This window comes from Manis javanica, chromosome 1 (genome assembly GCF_040802235.1).
Source record: "Manis javanica isolate MJ-LG chromosome 1, MJ_LKY, whole genome shotgun sequence".
NCBI lineage: Eukaryota > Metazoa > Chordata > Mammalia > Pholidota > Manidae > Manis > Manis javanica.
The window spans coordinates 201,458,052-201,480,387 of record NC_133156.1 but is presented as its reverse complement, the minus strand read 5'-3'; the positions used below and the strand labels follow the sequence as shown (position 1 = coordinate 201,480,387).

Genomic DNA, 22,336 nt, shown 5'->3' with positions numbered 1-22,336 from the left:
GACAATATATGACATTTTTATTTTTAAGCATATGCAGAATAAATAAACATAAGCATTGATTTAATAAAATTTGATATAATAATTTAATGCAAAGTTGACTCCATCTCGTCATCAGGATAGTCAGATAACTGACAGATTAGTGATAAGGTATTTCTGTCTTCCCAGTGATGGGCAGTAGTTTATAGACATGGATACAAAATAAAGTATTATAAATTTACTTAAAATTATTTCAGTGTATGCAACAGGCTACTAGGTAGAGGCATGGGAGGAATGTTTATAGTCAAAGAACAAGTTTAAATCAAGATCTAAACAGAGAAATTGTCTAATGCTTGTTCAAGCAGAAATGTTTAAGTGTGGTGATTCATGAATGGTATACACAGAAGTCAGTGCTGGTAATAGATAGCTAGAAAGTGCTGTTCACGTCAAACAGCGATTACTATAAACCTCTAATTATGTGCTCTGGAGAAAGCCTTGTGCCTTTCCCACTGTAATTTCTAGTTCTTAAACTGGAACTCTATGACTTCAATTCAAATCTCAATGGCTTCTTAGCTGTTAAATGTATGCTTACCCATAAATAACCACTGATACAATCTGCTGTGCCCTGCTTACACAAGCAGAATTTGACAAGAATAATGAGTTTTCACTTTGATTTCAATATATAATGATGGTTTGCCAAAAAAAAAAAAAAAGCGGCATTTTGGTATAAAAATACTGGAACTGATACCTTTGACTGAGCCAAAGAGCTTAACACAAATTTAAACGGTATTTGTGCTCCAAGAAAACAGTCATTAACCTCATCCTAATTTTAGCACAATTCACATTTTAGCTAAATACCTGGGCAGCCGTTTTGTGTTGAGTTTGGGAGCAGTAGAGAGTGAAGGGGGAACCCTGGAAAGGGAGTGAGGGCGGGTAAGGAAATGTTCAGCTGTAAGCCCTGCAAAGTTTGCAGAGAAATGAGCCTCTTCAATCATATTTATTACCTCAGCAACTTCAGGGTTTTGCTGTGTAGCTAGGCTATCCAACAAAGAGATCCGCTTTTTGTGCCACTTAAGTAATGCACTCTGATCCTCAAAATTATGCCAGTGCTTTGTATGCTTCCTCCTTTGCCAGTTTGGGGCAGGTTCTGAAAATGCCGTTCATGGCTCAGCCCCCTTGGCCTCTCATGTCATCATGGACTAAGCAGGCAATGGAAGAAATGCACTGTACTGTGAGGCCAGCTGTGGCTAAGCAGTATTAGCCCAAATGTGGGAATTAAAATGCCTCTTTCTTTCTCACATCCTAGAATGGAAGAAGGGACCCATAGAACCCAATGCAATTAATTATGCTGAAAATGAAGTTCTAGAAAAGTATTCTGATGAAGGCAATATTTCTAATCAAACAAGGAGCTCATATTACCCACCTTTTAGTGAACAAAGTTCTGAAGGGCAGATCACCAAGAAGATGGACAGTGTGGGAGACTACCTTCCTTGTCACTAGTTACTCTGGCTGCATATCCCAGTCCTCAGAAAGCAGTGAGCACCTTCTCTCATGATTAGTTTTCCTTCTACCTACATTTTTGCTAAATGACACAGGGATCTCATGAATAAGCAGGAACAGTAGCCCTGTTCTCATAGAAGCTTGTCATTTTTGTAGCAGGTTTACCACAGTTCTCTAACAATTGTTTAACTTCCTCACTGCATTTTTTCAGAATCTGGGCTTGGAAGGCCGCATTATGTTCATAAAAAAGGGACAGTACATGCTTTCCTATGTTGTGTAAACTGCTTTCAGAAAGCGGCGTGATTCCTTTAAAAAGTAGCTGTGGAGAAAGTGAAGGTTCCTGTGGCCAGGATTCTCACCTGGCCCTAGTCGGCTTGCTCACTACACACGTATGGGCAATACATTGTTACTGACTCTATATAGCTCTGCCCAGTGCTCTGGGCAACATGGTGGCAGGGCTGCAGAGAGCAGAGTCTCAAGTGGTGGCAGCACTGAGGACAGAGACTGAGATGGCTGCGGGGACAGAGAGGCCCAGAGGCAGAGACCAGCTCGCTGCATACAGACTTGCCCTGAGTGGACAGGATTCTAGTGATTGACCTGCCACCACTGGAGTAAAGTTGAGTGTTAACCCTTTCACCCCCAGAACAGAACATTCCATTGTCATTTTTCAGTCTGAATCCATAGTGAACTTGTCGGGGGCTGAAACCTATTGGCAAGACAGTTGCCTTTACAAGCAAGAGGGCTTATTCTCTTCAGTGTAAAGGTAATGCTACTATTTATTTAGGATATCAGAGATGAGTTGACCCTGAGCCATTCATATGCTTTTATTTTTTATATTTTCTTAAACAAAATATTTATTGAATGACTCTATTGCACAAGGAAGTACCAGGAAGAAATAAAAGAAAGAAAGTACCAGGATCTGTGGATATAAACATAAATAAGACATCCCCTTTCATAAATGGATTTCCCTTATAAACTGGGGAATATTAAAATTCAGTCTGTCCACCAAATATAGTTTTAACCATGTCTTGGGCCAAAATAACCAATAGCTACTGGTATCAAATTAATGGCCATAGCTTTTACTCTTATTTACTTTAGTATGGTCAACAGCCAAAATAATAACTCTTAGGCCTGGGCTCCCTCTACTGCAATAACAGAGGTAATATAGCTCATTATATGTTTTTAAATATTCAGCCTAAGGAATATCCCAGGCAACCTTCATCATACATGAGTCAGAAAGCAGCCCACACTGCCCTCTTGTCATAGTAGTATTGTTTTCCCACATTATATTAAGACTAATTTTCATACAGCCTCTGAATACAACTGGTGTGAAAGGTGGGTAAAACGAATTATTTCTTGAAAATCTATGTTTCTTAGTTTTAGCTGAGCTATAAATCTTAGTATATCAGCAGTCTAACTCCGAAATGTCCTTTAAGTAAAATAAAAGCTAGTATCGCTATTCATTCAATTTTTAAAAGATGGCTTTATACCAAACCAATGCAGTGTGCAAATATAGAACTTAATTAAAATACTATATATAAAATATTAACAGCTGCAGTTATTAAAATTACATTAAACTCCCTTGAGCTAGGCCAACATAATAGGAGCTTTATTTTCTTTCAGTTTAGTAAAGGGCTGAACTTGGTTTACCAATTGAGTTCTGAGTTTGAATTGTTTGTTCCAATTCATTAATCTGAAATTGTAATCACATAAAAGTACTTTACTATCAAACTATCTTGAAGCATACTAACTTAATCCTTTCATTGGACTCCAACAAAATTTCATGTTTATTCATCAAGCATACTAACTTAATCCTTCCATTGGACTCCAACAAAATTTCATGTTTATTTTATTATTTTTTTTCTTATTGCTAATTACACTCTCTTAGGGCATTTCTGTCTTCTCATCCAGCACTGAACTTTCTGTGTTAAAGTAGATATTTTCTGCTTTTGACCTTTTCCAACAGGGATATAAATAGGTCAGTTAATAAACTACTGTCAAGTTGGATGACTAAAGAACTTAAACAGAAAAAGTAGATTTTACTCTGCTAGAGGATTAAGGTATTTATCTGCTCTTATTGAATGGGTCATCCAAAGGACTTAGGAAGCTAATTAGAGTGCATCACCACTAAAGACTGGAAAGAAAATCCAGGTATAAATGATCATTATCAAGTGAATAATGGATTGTTTTACTTTCTTCTATATTCTGCTACATTCACTAAAATTTTAACATGAACCATTTATTTCTTCATATAGTTAGAAAATATCTCACTTTGAGGTGAATCAAACACAACTGATTTTAAGTGTGGCATTTTTTTGCCCCACTGAACTTCTAAAAGATGTCCTCTTTATCTGAACAGTTATATTTTAAACTATTATAAAAATCTGACTAAAAGTACATATATTCTTGGAAGTCATTTGCAAAATTTCATTCTTGCTGTATTTTGATTCAAATTATATAACCCACGAGTCAACGTTTCAAAGAACAAGATTAGTCCATGCTGCCATCTGCTTTCTAAGTATTTCATTTGAAAGTTCCTAGGCAGGAAATCAACTGCTAACTCTTGCAGAACTAGGTTAGGGGGAGTAAGAAGGAGGCACTCTGTTGCTGTATCTTCCCTTCAGTACTCGTCTCCGTTTAAATCAGAAAAACAAAGAGGAATTCAACTTCTAATGGAATCGATATAGTACAGCAGCAGGGAGAAATACATAGATGCACGCACACACACACATATAAATATGTGTGTATTTATATAGATACAGATATATAGTCTATGCTCTATTATTTAAGAAAAAGTGACAAAATAACACAGATGGCATAAATTGGTAGCTAATATTTAGGGAAATGAAGAATGTAGGGAGATTCAGTTTCAGGAAAGGGATGGATCAGAAACAGTCCCTGAGATGTCTGGGAATCAGAGCAGTAGGTTCTGACCTTCCTTCAATTTTTCACTCTCAACCCCAGCTCCCTCCCAATTTGCACATATTCATATTTTATTGTACAAAAAAAATACTTCTAGGAACTCAATCACTATCTGCTTGATCAATAAACAGGAAAACAAGGCATGAATAATAGCACAATTGGAAACTGTTCTGCTACAAACAAGCAGGGAGTAAACAAGTGGCCAGGGAGCCTGTGAACAGAGGTGTGAGAAGAGAGCTCGTCCCCAGGACTGCAGCCCAGCCCTCCTAGTAGGATGGTGAGCACAGACTACTGGACTTGACAGAAGTACTAAGTGTCATGTGGTCCATGGCTCCCAGATTTGGCTGATTATCATGTCGCCTGGAAAGCTTTGCAAAAACATAGGATTCTAGGCCTCATCACTCTTGCTCTCCCTTCACAGGGTCTGGAATCCAGTGAAAACTTCATCTTTCCTAGAGTCTTACAAAGGAAGAAATTTCCACCAAAAGAGCGTTGGCCAAGCTTACACAGCTCCACAGTGGAAAATTCACAGTGATAGTATAGGACATACCCAGGCAAATGAAGGAGAGAGGGGAAGGAAAGGAGGAAAGTGGCAAGGTCTAAATTCAGTTGTTTTCTATTACAAGAAGGTAATTTGACTTGTAAATGAGAGGAATAATCAAAGCATGGGAGCACAGGGTGAAGAAAGTAAATGAAATAGTATATAGTTGTAAACATAAAACAAATTGCTTCTCTTTCTCTCTCTCTCTCTCTCTTTCAAAAAGAGAGAGAGAGACTGCTATTTCCTCTGCCTGGATGATTCCTGTCCCCCAGAACTAATACTACTCAACTCCCTAAGCCCCCTGATTCATCCCCAAATGTCAGAGTAAGTCAATGTTATTTCTTCAGATCTTCTCTATAATGTTCCCTCCTTCCCCTACCACAAACACATACCTCCAGGGTAAACAAGTGCAGCAAAAGGAAACCAGAATAATGAATCTCTGCTAATGTAATTCCAAACATCTTTCATCAGAAAAGGAAGCTGTTTGGAAGGCAGTGGAGTTTTGCCATATCCCTGCAATCCTACTATATTGATGAAAGTGTTTTTGATATCATAGATCCACCATGGATAAAAGCTGTGTTGCATTAAACTAGGATTTTATGTGGGCATCACTGAATTTTTTTCATATTTCATATTTATCACTTCAGATGCCTCCAAACAGCCAATGATAAAAGTGATAATTGAGAAAAAAAGATCCTTGAATATTTTCATTTGCAAATTCAAGACAGAAATTTTTGCAGGATTTGGCACTTGATTATCCAATAAATGTTCATTTAAGAAGCTATTCCAGAAGCCATTTGAGCATTTGGGGTTTGATGCCCAACTATGAGGATTAATTGTCTCCTGAATTTTATATGATGTGAAACAGAAATAATAACAATTGCCTTTACCCTAAAGACAGAAGTGCAGGAAATCTTTAATATGTCTTGACTTTAATTCCTTGGGAGTGGCAAGGGGTGGAAGGAGTGTTCCAGCAGGTAAACAACAAAGAAAAATGGTACATTACCTGACCGTCCATCTCTCTGGAAGTCCACATGATACCATTCTCCATCATTCACCTTCTTCTGCAGGGCTCTGATTTTTATTGTACCTGACCCCATGTCCAAGAGCAGGTAGAGGTGGCCGTCTAGCATCTCAATAGCAAAGAAGTCAACCTTTATCATCTGTGGGTGCTTGGCATCTTTTTGGTGCCGTGGCTTGCCATGGCTAAATAAGATAAGGCCATTTGGCTCTGTTGTACGGAAATCAAATGATATGGAGCCTGTCTTCTTTGCATTCCATTTAGGCAAAGAGATAAAAGACTCTGGGGTTTCAAAGGTGATGGGGTCCAAAGTTGCAACATTCTCACATTTAAATGCCACCACTCCATGGATCTTCATCTTAGGGTCTCCTTGCTTGGCAAGTCGTGATAATTCCAGCCTTACATCATTATTTTTATATACAACCTGTGGGCAGAGGATTAACAGTGAGAAACTACGCCTGTATTTTAATATTCAGAACTTGTCATAAGCTCTGCAAGTAGGTCGTGAAAAGGTGCACAATGTTTAGGGCATTTTGATGAATGAGACAGCTTTTTCAGCTAAATAAAGTTCAAGTATCAAGTCATTGAACAGTAACTATTCCAAACTAATTTCATTCAAATAATGTGTACACACAAACACACAAACTACCTATTGTTAACTCAAATAATTTGAATAAATCTGCATAAAGCTTTCATTACTTCAATCATGTATACACTTGAACTTATAAAAGCTATTTTCCTTTGTCAGTCAGTTATTATACTTCATTAAATATAAGTGTTGAGGTTTCTCAATTTCCCCATCAATAAAGTATTTGAAATAAGATACTTTTGTATAACAGTATCCTAAAATATACACTCTCATCTATGGTCCACATTAACTTTGGAAGATAATCACAATAAGCTGAGGTAGAAAATATCCTGAATTTTCTCAGGAAAAATCATAAAATACATATAAGATGCAGAAACTCTCTTTTGCCGTGGCCTACGTTAATAACTGTTTGAGTAATGTTAGTTAATTTTGGAATATATCCATTTTTATTACTGGTGTTCCATTTCACTTTGAATATATACAAATGTGGCGCAAAGTCTGCCCTGTACTCTCATTTCCCAAGGCACTTCAACTCAATTGGGAGGGTTCTGAGCGCTGTTGATAGCCTAAGCCTTTTAGGCGTCTAAACAGCACACTGGGCGAATCCACCTGCAGGACTCACAATGTCATGCATCTGTTATCACATCACCTTAATCAATTCAAAGCTATTTTGACAAAGATAAGATTCATACCCTTTCTCTACAGAATGCATACAACAGATAATTACATTTCCAAAGGATATGCCTTACTGACTTAAGGATAAATTAGTTCTTTATATCCCAATAAGTATCTAAATTCTTTCAAGAAGGCACTCAAAAATTCACAGAAGCTTATATTTATAGCAGTCTAAATTCTTAAATCTAAATTGACTTATCCACATATAAAAATATATTTATATGGCAGAAAAAAATATGACAGCCTGAGTCTGATTAGTGCTATAAAGTTAATGAGGTCAATTCAGCAGGTATTTCTTCCAAACCCAGTACCAACTGAGTTGACAGTTCTTGTGGCTGATGAATTTTCTGATATGATTTGATAATGAATACTTTGTTTTCAGAGTGATTAAGAGTGCAAGTTGTGCTATCAGACTCTCTGAGTTCAAATTTTGGCTCCAGAATTACCTAAATGTATGATCTCTCTAAGCCTTGTGTTTCCTGCTCAAAGAGAGGTATGTTATAGAATGGTTTTCATTATTAAAGAAGAAAATGGATGTAAGTGAAAAAATCTAAATAAAGGCAATCAATCCAATGCCAGGCATATTGTAAGATTTCAGTAAGTATCAACTACCTCAACCTGCATGATAATAAATATCATTTCTTTATCATCATCTGCTAGACACAGAGATACTAGTTCTAAATCCATTATAAGGAAATGTTTAGAAATTCAACACACACATATAAGTGGTATTTTATACTTGTGCCAACCAAGTAAGTTACATTTTTCCAGTGCTAGTCCTGGTGTTTTGATTTATCTTTATCATGAAGAATGATTACTATTTTATTATATTATATTATAAAGAATACCTTATCTTTTATTATTTGAACAAATAATGTATAATGGTTTAACAAGCACATACTGACAACAAAAGAGGAGAAAATTAACTTTAAGCAATAACAGAAAGGAGTTAGATTAATTCTTAAGTATACTTTCTTAAAAGGAGAAGGAGGTGTTAAGCCTTGGGAAAGTTGATTGAGGAGTGTCTTTCTTGGGGATCCTTAGAAGTGGAGGAAATGCTTCCTGTGGATGATTTTCCAAGTTTCATTACTTCTCAACATGACTTTGAAAATACCCAAATCTGTATTAAAATTTTTTTTGATGCTTTATATTTTAATATTTGTGGATTCTTGTGACAGAGATATTGATTAGGCACAAGTGTTTTCAGACCCAAATGATGCAGATGATAATGCTGATCAATGCGAACACCTTGCCCAAGCAATAGAACCACAGTACTTTTCTGACATAAGCAAGTTGGTGTACGGCTAGGTATATTGCCTCATGAGTCCAGGGTCAGCTACCAAAAAGTTGAAGGATGTGGGAAGAATTCTAGAGAGGATTTCAGTGAGATTTATAATCTCATGAGTGACCTGGGTGCCCTTGGGATAGGGAGGTTCAGGGCAACGTAGAAGAAAAGTAGGGATTCCTTTGATCATATTAGTGTTAGCAATGTACCATCCCCACCCCGCAATCCCCCCAAAAAAAGAAAGAAAAGAAAATGAATCTCTACTAGAATCTATACTTCATGTAGGCAGGGACCTTGCTCACTATAGCCCTGTACCAAGATCAGTGGCTGGCACAAAGTAGACATCAATAAATATTTGATGAGAGTTGAATAAAATTCTTGTTTCACTATTATTTAACTTAGTTCCCAGATTATAGACTATTGTTAATAACAATACTTACAAACATGGTTAAATATAGTAGAATGTGAAATTATGGACAAATCTCATAACTCAGCTACTATATTTTTCTTATTTCTCTAGGAAAATATGGAAACATCTGTGCACATTCAGTTATAAAGGGCAAGTTGGCTTATGTATTGGAAAACCAATTTCAAACTCATTTTCAGCAGTGTAAATTACTTTTGAGTGCAAAACACCTGAGTTAAAATTCTCTGGAAGTAGAATCATTTTCCTAGAAGAACTATGTTGAGGAGAAGCACAATGTGCGTTTTTTTTTTTTCTTCTCATGTTGTATTGTCTGAAAGCCAGTTCTAGAAGACAGAAGAGCAATTTTGGATATACAGGCTGATAGCTTTCAGATCTACACTAGTACTTCATCTGACCCAGATTTCATGTTCACCCTACTTTTCTAAAGTTAGACATACTCTTAAAATGACCTGAATATAGTTCACTTATAATAAGGAGTAACCAGTAACATTCCAAATCTAAACATCCACATGCAAGCTATTTTTTTGCTTCTTTCCGAGATAATATGGTTCTCAATTATTTACAGTTATTTATGCACATTTTTGTCTTATTTCTGTGGAAAGCTGTAATTTAATAGTTTCAAGTTTTAACAAATTTGTATATACTTTATTATCCTAACAATCAATGATGGTATTGCACATTCATTTGGATCTGTTTGTACAATCAAGATTTCTTTTAGGATATTGGTTTTGTTTTAAGGGTAATTCAGAATATTGAATCTCTATTTCATGGATTTATAAGTTCCAAAGGAACAGAAACATATAAGCTTTAGGTTCTTTGTTATTTATTTTATGTTTTTGTTTTGTTTGTTTGTTTGTTTTGGCTGCCACATGATTTCCACACATTGCTATAATTATGTTTTCCCTTTCCTCCAACATTTGCTAAATTTTTAAATGTCCCTCACACTTAAATATACAAGAACAGGAATAATATATTTGAGTTTTTATATTCCTAAACTTGAAATCTGAAGTAGACAGTCACTGAAATTTTATTTCATCTTCATAATAATCTTAAAAAGGCAAGAGAGATAAATAGGCTAAAGAATAAGAGTTTCTTAGTCTGGGTATAAGCTATAAACTTGGTTTAATCACAAAGCTATTATCTACATTAAGTTGCCTAACCTTTCTATGCCTCAGTTTCTTAATTTCTAAAAAAAAAAGAAAAACTGAAAAGGAAAAGCATGCCATATTTACAAATCTTTGAGCTTTTCTCCCTTAAATCTATGAATTTGGGGCAGAGGTAAAAGATGGCCTATTGTTTCTTCTATTCTTATAACTTTTTCCAATTGTGATTTTGATGCTAGGATATTTTTGTCTATTCTAATAATTAATTAATCCCTTTGTAAAGAGCTTGTTCACTACATCTTTAGGCACATAAACATACACCAGGATTATAACTATCTAACATCTGTATAGGTGGTATTGGAGAACTGGTAGCAGATAGATCAGGCTCTTTCCACAGGAAGTGGGAGTGCATGAAATAAAATCAGTAGGAAAACACTTGCCACTCAGATAATGACTTTTTTGTTGTTATAAATATGTTTCAGTTCAGAGATTTTAATAAGGCTCTTCAATTAATTAACATGCATTGAACAAGGCTTTTCATACCTTCATACTATGAGGTATGCATAGTGATGAAATGAGCAGTGAACTTAGACAACAGAACTATGCAGAGATCCCAGTTCTGTTATGACACTCCCTGAGATAACATGAATGGCTCATTTTAATCTCGGTCTTGGTTTTCTTTTCCATTCTTGGGAATGATTACTGAGGGCTAAGAATCTGGTTTTCAAGTCAGGTTTCACAGAAAATTGCAGCTCATCCACTTGCAATCTGTCTGTGACTTTGTGCAAGTCCTTTAACCTTGAAGAGGTTTACTTTTATCTGTAAAACGGGGCAAGAATATCTACCACATTAGGGTTATTGTAAAAAATAAATTATATTGCAATTAAAGTGCTAAGAACAGGGTCCAGCATTAAGTTCTCTACTAAATATTACTGTTTTTATGAATGCTGTTATAATGAATAACAATATTATTGCTACAGCAAATGAATGGAGATACATAATCTAAATGTTCTAACAGCAGTACAGCTAACATGGCACATGACTGGTCAGTGTTTTAAAGAAATTAATAGAGCTGAAACCAGCAGGATCAACAAGATCAAAGCTGGTTAAGGCTTCCTTTTGTATACTTATATTCACACTGCAGTTTGAAGTGTACTAGAGGCTTTCTCTGTAGATGAATTGTTTTTTTCCCCAGAAAATATACACAGAAAGCTAGAGATCCTAGGAGATTTACTTTCTCTCAAGGGAGAATTTCTGTGGCATCTAACCATCAACAGAAGCCACCATTACCACCACCACAAGAAGCAGTTATGATTTACTGAGTGTTTGCTTTCTGTCAGGCCCCATTACAGGGGATTTATATGTATTATGTTTACTCCTCACAAACATCCTAGGAAATAGATAACATTATCCTATTTTATCAATAAATATATGGAGGCACAGAGCTCATTAAATGTCTTTCATCAAGACCATCTAATACTCTGAATATCTAATGATGTTAACTTCAAACTTTGTCTCAGCAGGAAAATTCACTTAGTGTTTGATAACTGTTGTTAAGTAGGAGATTTACAATCAAACAGCTATTTGCCACCATGCAAAAGGATGGTCTTGCTATAAGTTACATGGATTATTTTTAAAAAAAACAGTATTTTTCCTTCCTATTGTCCTCAATAAATCTCTGAATGAATCAAATATCACAATTGAGCAGAGGAATGTTTCATACACTGATTAAAATGTCTCTGTAACTCTACTTTAAGCTAAGTGCTTATATACCTCTATTTCCAGGAGTATAATGTAGTTTTCCAACATGTATGTTATTTAGAACACTATATATATATGTATATATTCTTAAAGTACATGAGGTTTAAGAATTATCTAAGGGAACTGTTGCTTTAGTTATACTTTTTATTTGTTTTGAATGCATTTAATGCATTTACTCTATTAAGGAAAAGTGAGAACCTTTCAAATGCCCAAATTTAATTCTTGTCTATCTGTGATCGGTCTGTGCACCAGCTATTTATAGCAATGTGCTTATTTCAAAATAGATAAAAAAGTCAGCCAATAAGGGAATAGTACAAGGGCCCAAACAACAAATAGTAAGTACATTACATTTGTTTTCCCATGGCTTAAATAAGGAACAGTTCAAAAAGGGAAATAAACTATATTACAACTTGCATCCCCAACATTACATTTTTCATTATTTTGAAATTATTTTCAACCCCACACTTTCAATTTAGTCAGACAAGTATTTGTTAGTTCCTTACTAAGGTAATGGACTTAAGAAAATGCAATTTTTATCACTCCCATGTGCATTTGACCAGTCCAATAGAACATGGTTGCACTGAGAATAAACCAGCTAAGCTTCCCATGAATATTTTTTACTGAGTTGAAATATATATGTGTATGAATGTGTGTATATAATTTTTTTTCACACACATGCACAGTTTATACATTACTCAATGGAAATGTGTTATCTGTCAAATCTATCACTAATGTCCAAAAAAATATACACATATATTAGAATATATAATACATCTGTAGGTACACAGATAAGTAGATAATGCGTATGTGTATAATGCCCTATACACACCAAAATATAAATATAGATACACAAATAATATTTAATGATTTCAGAAATTAGAGAGTTCTTGGCTAAAACACACCAATGGTTTTACTCATTTGGACTCAAAAATGTCTTCGACTAAAAACAAACCTTAGCACTTATAAGCTTGGCATAGTCCAAAGGAAGGGCTGTAGCCCAAAAAAAGAGATTCTTTTGTAATTAAAAGAGTAGAAAATTAAATATTTTCCTCAATGTTCCTACAACTTTGTTAAGTTTATTTTATAATTATAATTTTATTGTAATTATAAATTATTTATAAATTATAAAAGAAGGGTAGAGACAAGGTGGTCACTTTTTAATTTTTTTAAATCACTGCATTCATTTTTGTCCTATCTTCTACCCAAGACTTGAGTTTCTCAAACTACTGCTTTTTTCACTGAAAGCCTAGCACAGAATCTGCTTACAATGGAAAGGTTAAAAAAAAGAAATGTTATTTGAACTCAACTGACCAAGACACTGAAAGGATTATAGTTTTTCAGAGTATGTCACACCATAGAAGATTTCATCTGTAAGCTGAAAATGGCCAATTAAGGCAGATGTTCACCTAGTTGCAGGGACTTATGTGTTTGGGGTGGATTGGAGAATGACAGATAGGAAGAAAAATGCAAGGGATGCACAGTGTAGGAATAAGCCCTGTACAAAGTAACCAACACCTCTTTAAAAACATTACTTAGCATTGAAGAAATTTGATTTTAGGAGTTACATGACAAATTTTGAAAGATAAGAGGGATTTTTTTTTTTGCGGGGAGGAAGGGGTAGTGTTGGTGTTTTTTTCCATAATCTATTTACAGATTATATGCAGATAAAATTTTCAACTAACGGAAACTTTCCCCATACCCAAACAAACAAATAAAATGATTATCAAAAGTAAACATAGACTAACATCATTTCTCAACAAAGGGATATGCCTCATTTAATTTGAAACAAAAAATTAATTAGAATTTGCAGAGGAAAGAAAGATAACAATGTTTTGTTTAAGCAATGAAGAGAAAAATCTTTTTGCTTATTTCCAATTAAACATGACCAAATACACCCATTCATAAAGAGAAGGGAAAGAAAAGGAAAAGAAACACCCTCTTGCTCTGTCTGTCCTTCCTTAATGCCCGCTTCAGTGAACTGCCTAGAGTTATTTAGACAATACTGGATGCCATCTGTACAAGCGAGCTGTGGGAGCTGCAAGGCTGTGTTGGCCATAGGCTAACAGCTCTATTTAATGAAGCTTTCACTGGCATATGGGTGTGTAGCAAAATAGATAACTTGAGTTCCATTAAATAGGAATGTCTAGTTCTCTCACATTAAAGATTCAGTAATTCAGTAATGCCTTTGGGAAAAGAAAAATGGGTAAAATGAGCCACTACTGTTTATAATCTGAAATTTGAGAGGCTGATTTTTAAAAAGTAAAAGCTGAAAAGTATATCAATCCTCTTTTCTTCAGAGAAGGAAAATGAAGCATATATAGGCAAAGGGATTGTCCCAGTTGGCATCAAGCTCTGATCATGAGCAAGTATTGAGGACTTTGGATTCATGCTCTTTCAATTTTGCTAAAAAAAAAAAAACAGCAATGAACCATCTTGCCCATGGGCACAGGATTCCGAGAGGCCCTGTAACAATTAATTACAAATGAAGAGCAGTAGTCTTTTCAGCAACATGGCAAAAAGGGAACCATAACTGATTTAAAGGCAATTCTAACTTTTAAACTGTGTTAGCTTCATGGAAAGCTGATGCTCAAATATAAAAATAAAAGTCCTGAGGGGAAGAAATCTTGCAGTTATTTCTCCCACTAATGGCATTCAGAAAGACACTGAAAAAATTAACTAGGAACAGTAAACTTGAAATGTTTACTGTTATTTTGCAAGTAAGTGATAAAGATATTTTCAGCATCAAGTCTTTCATGATAATGCAGAATGTAACACACCATAAATTAAAGTTTAAAGTTTCTATTCCAAGCTGACAGAGGCTGCTAATAAGGGCAAATGCATGTCTGCTTTCTCCGAAAACTTTTTAATCCTCTGCCAGTGTCAGTGTGGGAAAAGTAGCCACTATTATTAGTTTTTTTTAAAGGAACCTGTCTTCCCATGAACCAAGAACGGTATCTCCAAAATGATCATGACAAAATAGTGGCACCAAGTGTTATGTCTAGATTAAGCCATCGTGTTCTTCTGCATCCCCAGCCTCTGAAGCTCCGTGAAGCTCTCTCCATCACTGAATTTTGCATTTTTCTAAGGGGGTAGCCATTGGTATATAACATACCCTTCAGGATATGTTCATATAATGCATGGACACACAAATACAGAGAGAAACATAAAACACCACTGACTATATTGTCTATCCTCCCCCCACTGATGTGTGATGACATCCTGTATGCTGTTTTGGATCTACTATCGCTTTAATCATGTTGATTCAACACAATTTGGTTTAGAAAGTCCTCCCCCAAGAGAGATTTGATAAACATTTTTTCATGTAATGCATTTATTACTTCATTTTTATATTTGTGGGTGTATACTTTTTTAATCTTTTAAGAAATCTTTTGACTTCTATGTTGAAAATGCAAATTGAGTCCCCGAGCTCAGTGTAGTTACTTAAATGAGCCAGCACAATTTTTGAACAACTCCTCTTTTCTCTATTGATTTGTAAGGCCTGCTGCATATTCAACTCTTACATATACAAGGTTCTATTCCTAACTTTTATATTCTGTTGATCTGTTTTTTTCTTGATCCAGTTCTATTTCATGTAATTATCATAGCTTTAATAATATGTTCTAATGTATGTTAGGCCCCTCCTACAAAGCCATTAGCATTAACTATTCTAATCATGTTTATACATTAGATCATATAAAGTTTTCTATTTTCTGCCTGGATAAGATAAATATATATAACAGAACTATTGAAGTTGCTGTGATCTAGCTTTCCAAAATGTCAGCAGCTAAAGCTGGTGACAAATTATTTCAGCTTACTTAGAGAGACTTTTGAATAGTAAAAGGAAATTAAATCTTGCTTAGAATTAAATTCCTGTTATTATAATTATTTGTAAAGTTGTCATCCATAAGTGATTATAATAATTTTTTATTTCAACACATCAGAAAATCTGGCCTCACGTCAGAAAATTATATCATTTATTAGTTGGTGGATAGGTATACAACTATAGACAGAAAGAACGAATCAGAAAAGAAAAGGAGAATGCAGTTATAAGCACAGTAATTCTATTCTAATAGTCACAAGGCCCTGGGAGAGTTTCTTACAGTAAAATACCACGAATGTATGGCCAGTGTGTTAAAATGATCTGAAGGACAGGGTAAATGATTCTTGGTGCTGGAGAAAGCAAAGCAGCTTCCATTAATGTGGCTTTATTTTAGAGGTGCGGCCACTTGCCTGAGGACACAGGCCAGTAAGTAGGGGACAAGACAGAATCTGAACGCTTGGCTCTAGAGTCAGGAATAGATCTTATTTTTGATTTTCTTTCTATGGGAATGTTTAATTAAGTTCTCTTCAGCAATAAAAACTATAGGACTCTATTAAACCTCCTCAACTTGAGATTTCAAGAGTTGATTATCTCATTTGTGATTACTCACACTGAATGAATCCCCTTTCTTGCCCTGGTGGCTGGCCTTTACTTCTCCATCTGAGAACCCACCAAGGAGACAGGGGAAGCTGACATTTAGGACAGCTAATGCCATCATTTTTAGCACTCACAATGAAAAGACTCTGCAAATTAGACTTCTTCCTGATAAGTTTTAAATCTATTCTGTAATTTTAATATTATCTGAAGGTAATACATTGTAAAAAATATAGATGCATGGGTATGGATATGGATATATATGGTCTGCTACTTAACTAGCTACACTGCCATAGGCAGGCTTCTTAGTTTCTCTGAAGTAGTTTCTCTCTTTATCAAATTAGGTTATTAATACTTATTTGGTAGTGTTACTTAAGCACATGCAGTACTAAGAGCTTGGTCTTGGGCACTGAGTAAAGAGCAACCATTATTGTTACTATTATGATCTTAAATATATAAGATCTTAAATGTGTAAGAGGGGAGTGCCAGTCATTTAAATAAACAAGTGGCTCCTCTGAAGAGCAAAGAACACTCTATGAAGTAATCACCTTCCAATCTTAATGCTTACATGGATGCTTCCCAAATTTCATAACTGGATTTCTTATTTCTCATTAACTATACAAATTCAAAAGATTTCATCTGATAAACAAAAAGTGTTCATTAAGGAATACTTAGTTTGATCATTTTAAATGTATCAAAGACAGCTAAATGATAAAATGAGAGAGCCTTTATAATCACACTGACTTGATAGAATTACAGCCCGATGGAGACACTTGTTTATTTAGCTTGTACAAAGAGGGGGTAAATATGTAGCCTTTCCTAGGTTTGTTCAAATACTGAACATATATAACTGCTCTTCATTTCTAATTTCAAGGACTCTAAAAAAGTATAAAGACTCTAGGTTGTAAACTGTTAGTTTTCAATTATGACTGCTAAGCACTGGGGTATTTCATCTTAATGCATTCTTTAATTATTTCCTTTGGAAGGTCCCTAGTGCTTCAAATGTCAGATGGGTTGTGCCTTTTGCCAAGGGTTGCTTAGTTAACTGTTTATTTAATGAATGGGGTTTTATGTGCTGCTGAATTTCTCATGGCACACGTTAGGAAATTCTTGGCAGCATTTAAATTGGAGAACTGAGAAACATATTGGCTCTACGGAAGCTCAATCAGCTCCCAGGCAGGAGCAGGGCCTTTGCCAAGGAAAATTCACAAAAACAAAAAATACAAAGACCAAACTCTCATACAATCCAAGGGAAAGTGACTTTAGTGTCCAGAATTAAATGAATGATGGATCCAGGTATCTCAGGTGGTCCAGAATGGAAGAGGGGAAATGCTTCACAATTTCAGGAGGGAAATGGGAACAGGATCTCCTTGCTTTAGAGGATGACATTATGCTTAAATTTTTTGATTGCTTGGAAAACTCAATTTGCTGCTTAGAAAAATAAAATGGGGAGTCTTATGTAGTTTCTCTCACAGTTCCTCCTTATGGAGACTAGTCTAAACCTATGTTTATAGGTTATTAATTTCAATTAAGAAAGAATCAGTAACTGAATTTTTTAAAATAGCAGCAATAGTTACTGAGCATCCTAGACCAAATATTCAGATGGCTACATTTTTTAAATGATTTGGCCAGATATCTAGACATTGTATAAGCCTTGTTTACCAGGTATGAGAAGAAGAAAATGCCTGAAATGCTTTCTGGGCTCTGAGAAGTCCTAAATTCACTAGAAGATATTTATCTGTCTGTCTGTCTGTCTATCTATCTATCTACTATCTATCTATCTTACTCAATAATATTAGAGCATGAGGAGGGATTAGAGATTTTTTAAATTAAACACTAGTTTGAGACAGTAAAGATAAGAATGCTGTCTTTAAATAACTTAAGCTGAACAGCACCAGCCTACTTGTCATTACTCTAAGAATACTCAGAGTCTTGTGTGGGATAAAAGCCTGTTGCAGTCATCTCTTCCCTGGTATTACTCTCATCACCTTCTTCCTTCAGTTTTCTGCACACTGCCAGCCTGTGTCCCAACCCCTTTCCCTCTCCGGAAGAGCAATTTCCTGAGTCAGCCCGGCTCTTTCTTTCTCTGCGGGTTTACAGAAGACTCCCTGCGTTCTCGGGCGATCAGAAGCCTGGATGGTTCCTTGAGCTCCTTTCTGTTTGGTGCCCTTTTCTTGCTTTATTCAGAAGTTAAGAAGGCTGGAATCATCAGCACATAGATGATGATCCAATGCTAGGCTGGTCGCCTCTCAGGTCGCTAAATGGACCCGTGTTCTCCTGTCCTGGACTAATCATTTGGCTGTCATTTATTCCAGCTCAATACTTCAATACTGAACCCCCGCCCCCCACCCTTCCCCAGCAGACAGTGCACTGGGTTTGGCCGTCTACACGTATTTGCTCTTAATGCCCTTGATCAGCTGGTCTGTTGCCTGACTCACAAGAGCACCAATAACAAAACCCTGAGCACTTTCTCTGTGCCCCATGCATTTGTAGCTATATTATATAAACATTTATTTCTCATTACAGCCTGGTGAAGTAGGTAATCCTTATTCTAAGATACAGAAAATTTGAACAACTTGTCCAAATTGCACAGCTAATAGATGACTGAGCAGGAATCCAACTCAACATGTATCTGATTCTAAACACCAGATGTGATTTTTAGTTCATGTTCCTTATCATTCTATGGGCTATTTGGCTGAATTCCTGTTTACTTAGCCAACCTGGTCCTGGCCACATTTTGTCAACCCCATCATCAATATTAAAGAGACATTTTATGCCTTTTCTGATCTTCCACCAAATGGCTCATAGTTGCGGTTTTCTTAACACTCCTGGTAAAAAATTATCCTGCAAATGTGCCAGCCACATGTAGACTGGGGACAATTTTTTTCATTGTAACAAGCGAATCCAGTGTAGCAAGGCCAGGTCTAGGGTCAGATGTATGAAGAGAAATAAGTATTCACCTGGGATGCAAAATATAAGGGGGAGAGGAAATACTAAAAACTCAAGTAATTGAGACAAATACGATTTCAATGAAATAATTAAAAGAAATAATGCAAAAAGTCTGTGATGAATAAAGTATTAAATCTTAAATAAAGAAAGGATTATTATTCCTAATTATCCTTTTTTCGTCAGTCTCCAATATGGCCTGGTATAATACTGCAATGCAGTATTTTTTCTAGGATTAAAGAGTCCAAATTAATCTGTTGGGAATCCATTTATTAGAACAACTACCAGTAAATAGAATTAGTTTCTGGGGAAAAAAAGCCATCATTAGATATCATTAAACTTAGAATCAGGATACACTATTAATTCTTAAGCTATACTAGTCATTAACAGAACATCTTTGACCAAAGGATAATGATAACAAACACTTACAGAGTGCTTAGTCAGACACTGTTTTAATTACTTTATTCTTTTAGTACTCAGGACAACATGCTGAGATAAATACACATGCCCACTGCTGCACAAATCCTGGTGGCATGTCCATTAGTCCATACTGTCTGTAGAGCTATGCAATATGCTGACTCTGCTAGAACTGGAGTTCCCCTTTTATAGATGAGAAAACTGAGCTCACATAGTAAGTGGCCAAACCAAGTTTCAAAGCCAGACAGTCTGTATCCAAGTTCTTGTTTTTAACGCTGTTATAGAAATAGACCAAGCCCCTCAAACACCAAATAATCTAGCCTTATTCCTACCTTAACCTCTTGCCCCACTCAACCTTTCAATGCAGTTAACTTTAATAATAATAATTACCCCAAGAATAAAGATCCTGCTATGAACTTCTACAGAAACTAGTAAAAATTTCAAGACTCAAAACTATCTATTTCTCTATATCCAATTTTTTGACTTGCCCTTGAAATCACCTTGAGAATCAATCATACCAACTTAAGAACTCCAACAGGTCTTTGACATTTACCAACTACAAAACTAGTACACCCACTCAAGATATTGTTACAAAATAGTGACGAATAAACAAAAATTCAATAGCTCACAGGCACTAACAGGCCAAGAGTACCCAGTCCCCTAGCCTCTGTGATGACAGGTAAACTAACTTCCATGGAAGTACTGCTAGTATTTTGCATGAATCAGCCCATATGATCAGAATATAATCAGCATGATATAACAATTATATGAATTTCATTTCTTCATGCTTAACAGCACTATAATTATCTAATAGAACTAGGGCACTGTAAAGGATTGTAAACAAAATAAAGGATTCAGAATAAAGCCTTTAGATCATGTCTAATACCTGGACCCTTTCAAGTAATCACTGTCACCAATTCATGCTGCTCATTTATGCATATTTCTACTTAGCTGGTTTTCTGGTAAATTAAAGAGCAAACAAAGAAAAACTTTATTGTCCCAAATATAGAATATTTACTATTGATGTATTTTCAGGCCTACAATAAGCCATTATCAAAGTAGGAATATCTTTGAGAAGCAAGATAGAGCTTGGCTCTTGGAAAAATGCTATTCCAGAGAGGAGGGGAAGAATCAAAGGCAGAAAAATCAAGAATTTGAATATGAAATGCATTTATTCCACACCGAAATAAAGCACTGGTAAGTAGATTTGGTGCTATTGACTATACATTGTTCACTGATATTTATAATCCACTTAGAATTAATTTCATATAAATTTGGTAAATCCAATAATCTATTCCTTCCTCCTCATGCTCAGGTATCAATGAGAAATAACTTTCAGTGGATTCAGCAACATTTTCATTCATATATGACTTATTCAAGAACTCTCACAATAAGCTCTTCAGTGTGAATTTTTGCTTTTCTCTATGGCTGACTTGCAAAAAGCAACCCTAAGCCCTGGCATCTGTATTGTACAATTGACGCACAGGTCACAAAAGAAAACAGATATGAATGTGATGTATTAGAATAAAACCTTACAGATTGGAGGAAAAATAAATAAATGGGCACACTTGACCAATGGTGGGAGGTTCAGAAGTATTCCTTTTATATATTATTATTATCATGCACCTATTTTATGATAATTTATAATATGACGCCTTTAACAATGTTCATATGAATCTGAGTTTTGTTAAATAAAGACTCAAAGTGCTTCTAAGGGCTGCAGATGTGATTTAATTTGAAATCATAGTGTTTTTTGTAGCTTGGTCACCTTTGTGATTAGATTAGAGAGAGAGGTGTACTCTACACCATATTCTGTGTTAGGCAGATGTAAATCTCTCTGTATTTGTTGAATAAATATTCATGGAAAAAAATGGTTCTCTCAAGAATGATAATAATATAAATGTTTTTCCTAGCAATTCTTCTAAATGAGGGCAGTACAAGTAACGCCTTCTATTGTGACTAATGCATGCCAGCAAGTAGAACAGAAGAGTAGGAAGGAAGGTGGGGATGAAAGGAGTGGTCTGGACAGTCACTGTTAGCAACATGAGGCTGTTTTGACCAGGTCAAGAGAGATCACTTAGCAAATGAAGACTCTCTGGGGAAGCAGGCCTAAGATTTAAGCTCCAAACCTGAGTGTCTACACTGGAGCAATAAATAAGTGTTCACTAGTCATAGTTTTAGCTATAAACCCAAGGATCTGTTTCTAAAAAAATCTGTTTGATACCAGGAAGCCTCTAAAGGCTTCCTAGTTTAAACTGACACAATATAAAATATTTCCCACAGTGAGGCTTAAAGGAATAGGCACACAAATCTAATAGGTAATTGCTTCAAAAGGTAAAACATAAATATCCATTCAGGAGACTAGGTTTGTGTAGGGAAGGAAACTTAATCAGTAAGTTAGGAATTTGAAGAAAATTGCATTAAGTCTTCTGGGTCCTGAGATGGCCAAGAAAGAAAAGTGATTTTTACATTCTTAGACACAATGGAGATAAGATTTGTTAGAGGCTAAATCTGTATAATTTCATCCTTTGTAATCGTAATCCCTAATTGTCCCAGGACAGTTTTACCTAGAGTGATACCTCTTTTCTTGGCCCTTGATTCTCCCACCCTCTAAATCTATGGCTGAACACATTTTAGAAACCTGAAGTCCTGCTCAGTTTTGGGTCTGATAAAAGTTTTCTTCAAGTCCATAGTAAGATGCTAAAACAAGCATTCATTTTATTTACTGACATTTGTGTGTAAAAGCCACAAGTTTTGGA

General features: G+C 35.5%; 1 protein-coding gene across 22 annotated transcripts in view; it reads right to left on the bottom strand.

The window, feature by feature from the left end:
* The window catches only part of NRXN1 (neurexin 1), a 1,077,010-nt gene that overhangs the window by 588,854 nt on the left and 465,820 nt on the right, over positions 1-22,336 (bottom strand). For all 22 annotated transcript variants that reach the window (XM_073213327.1, XM_073213337.1, XM_073213308.1 and 19 more), the window contains one exon: positions 5,946-6,384. In XM_073213327.1, coding sequence (XP_073069428.1) covers positions 5,946-6,384 — 439 coding nt within the window. The remainder of the gene's footprint in view (positions 1-5,945; positions 6,385-22,336) is intronic.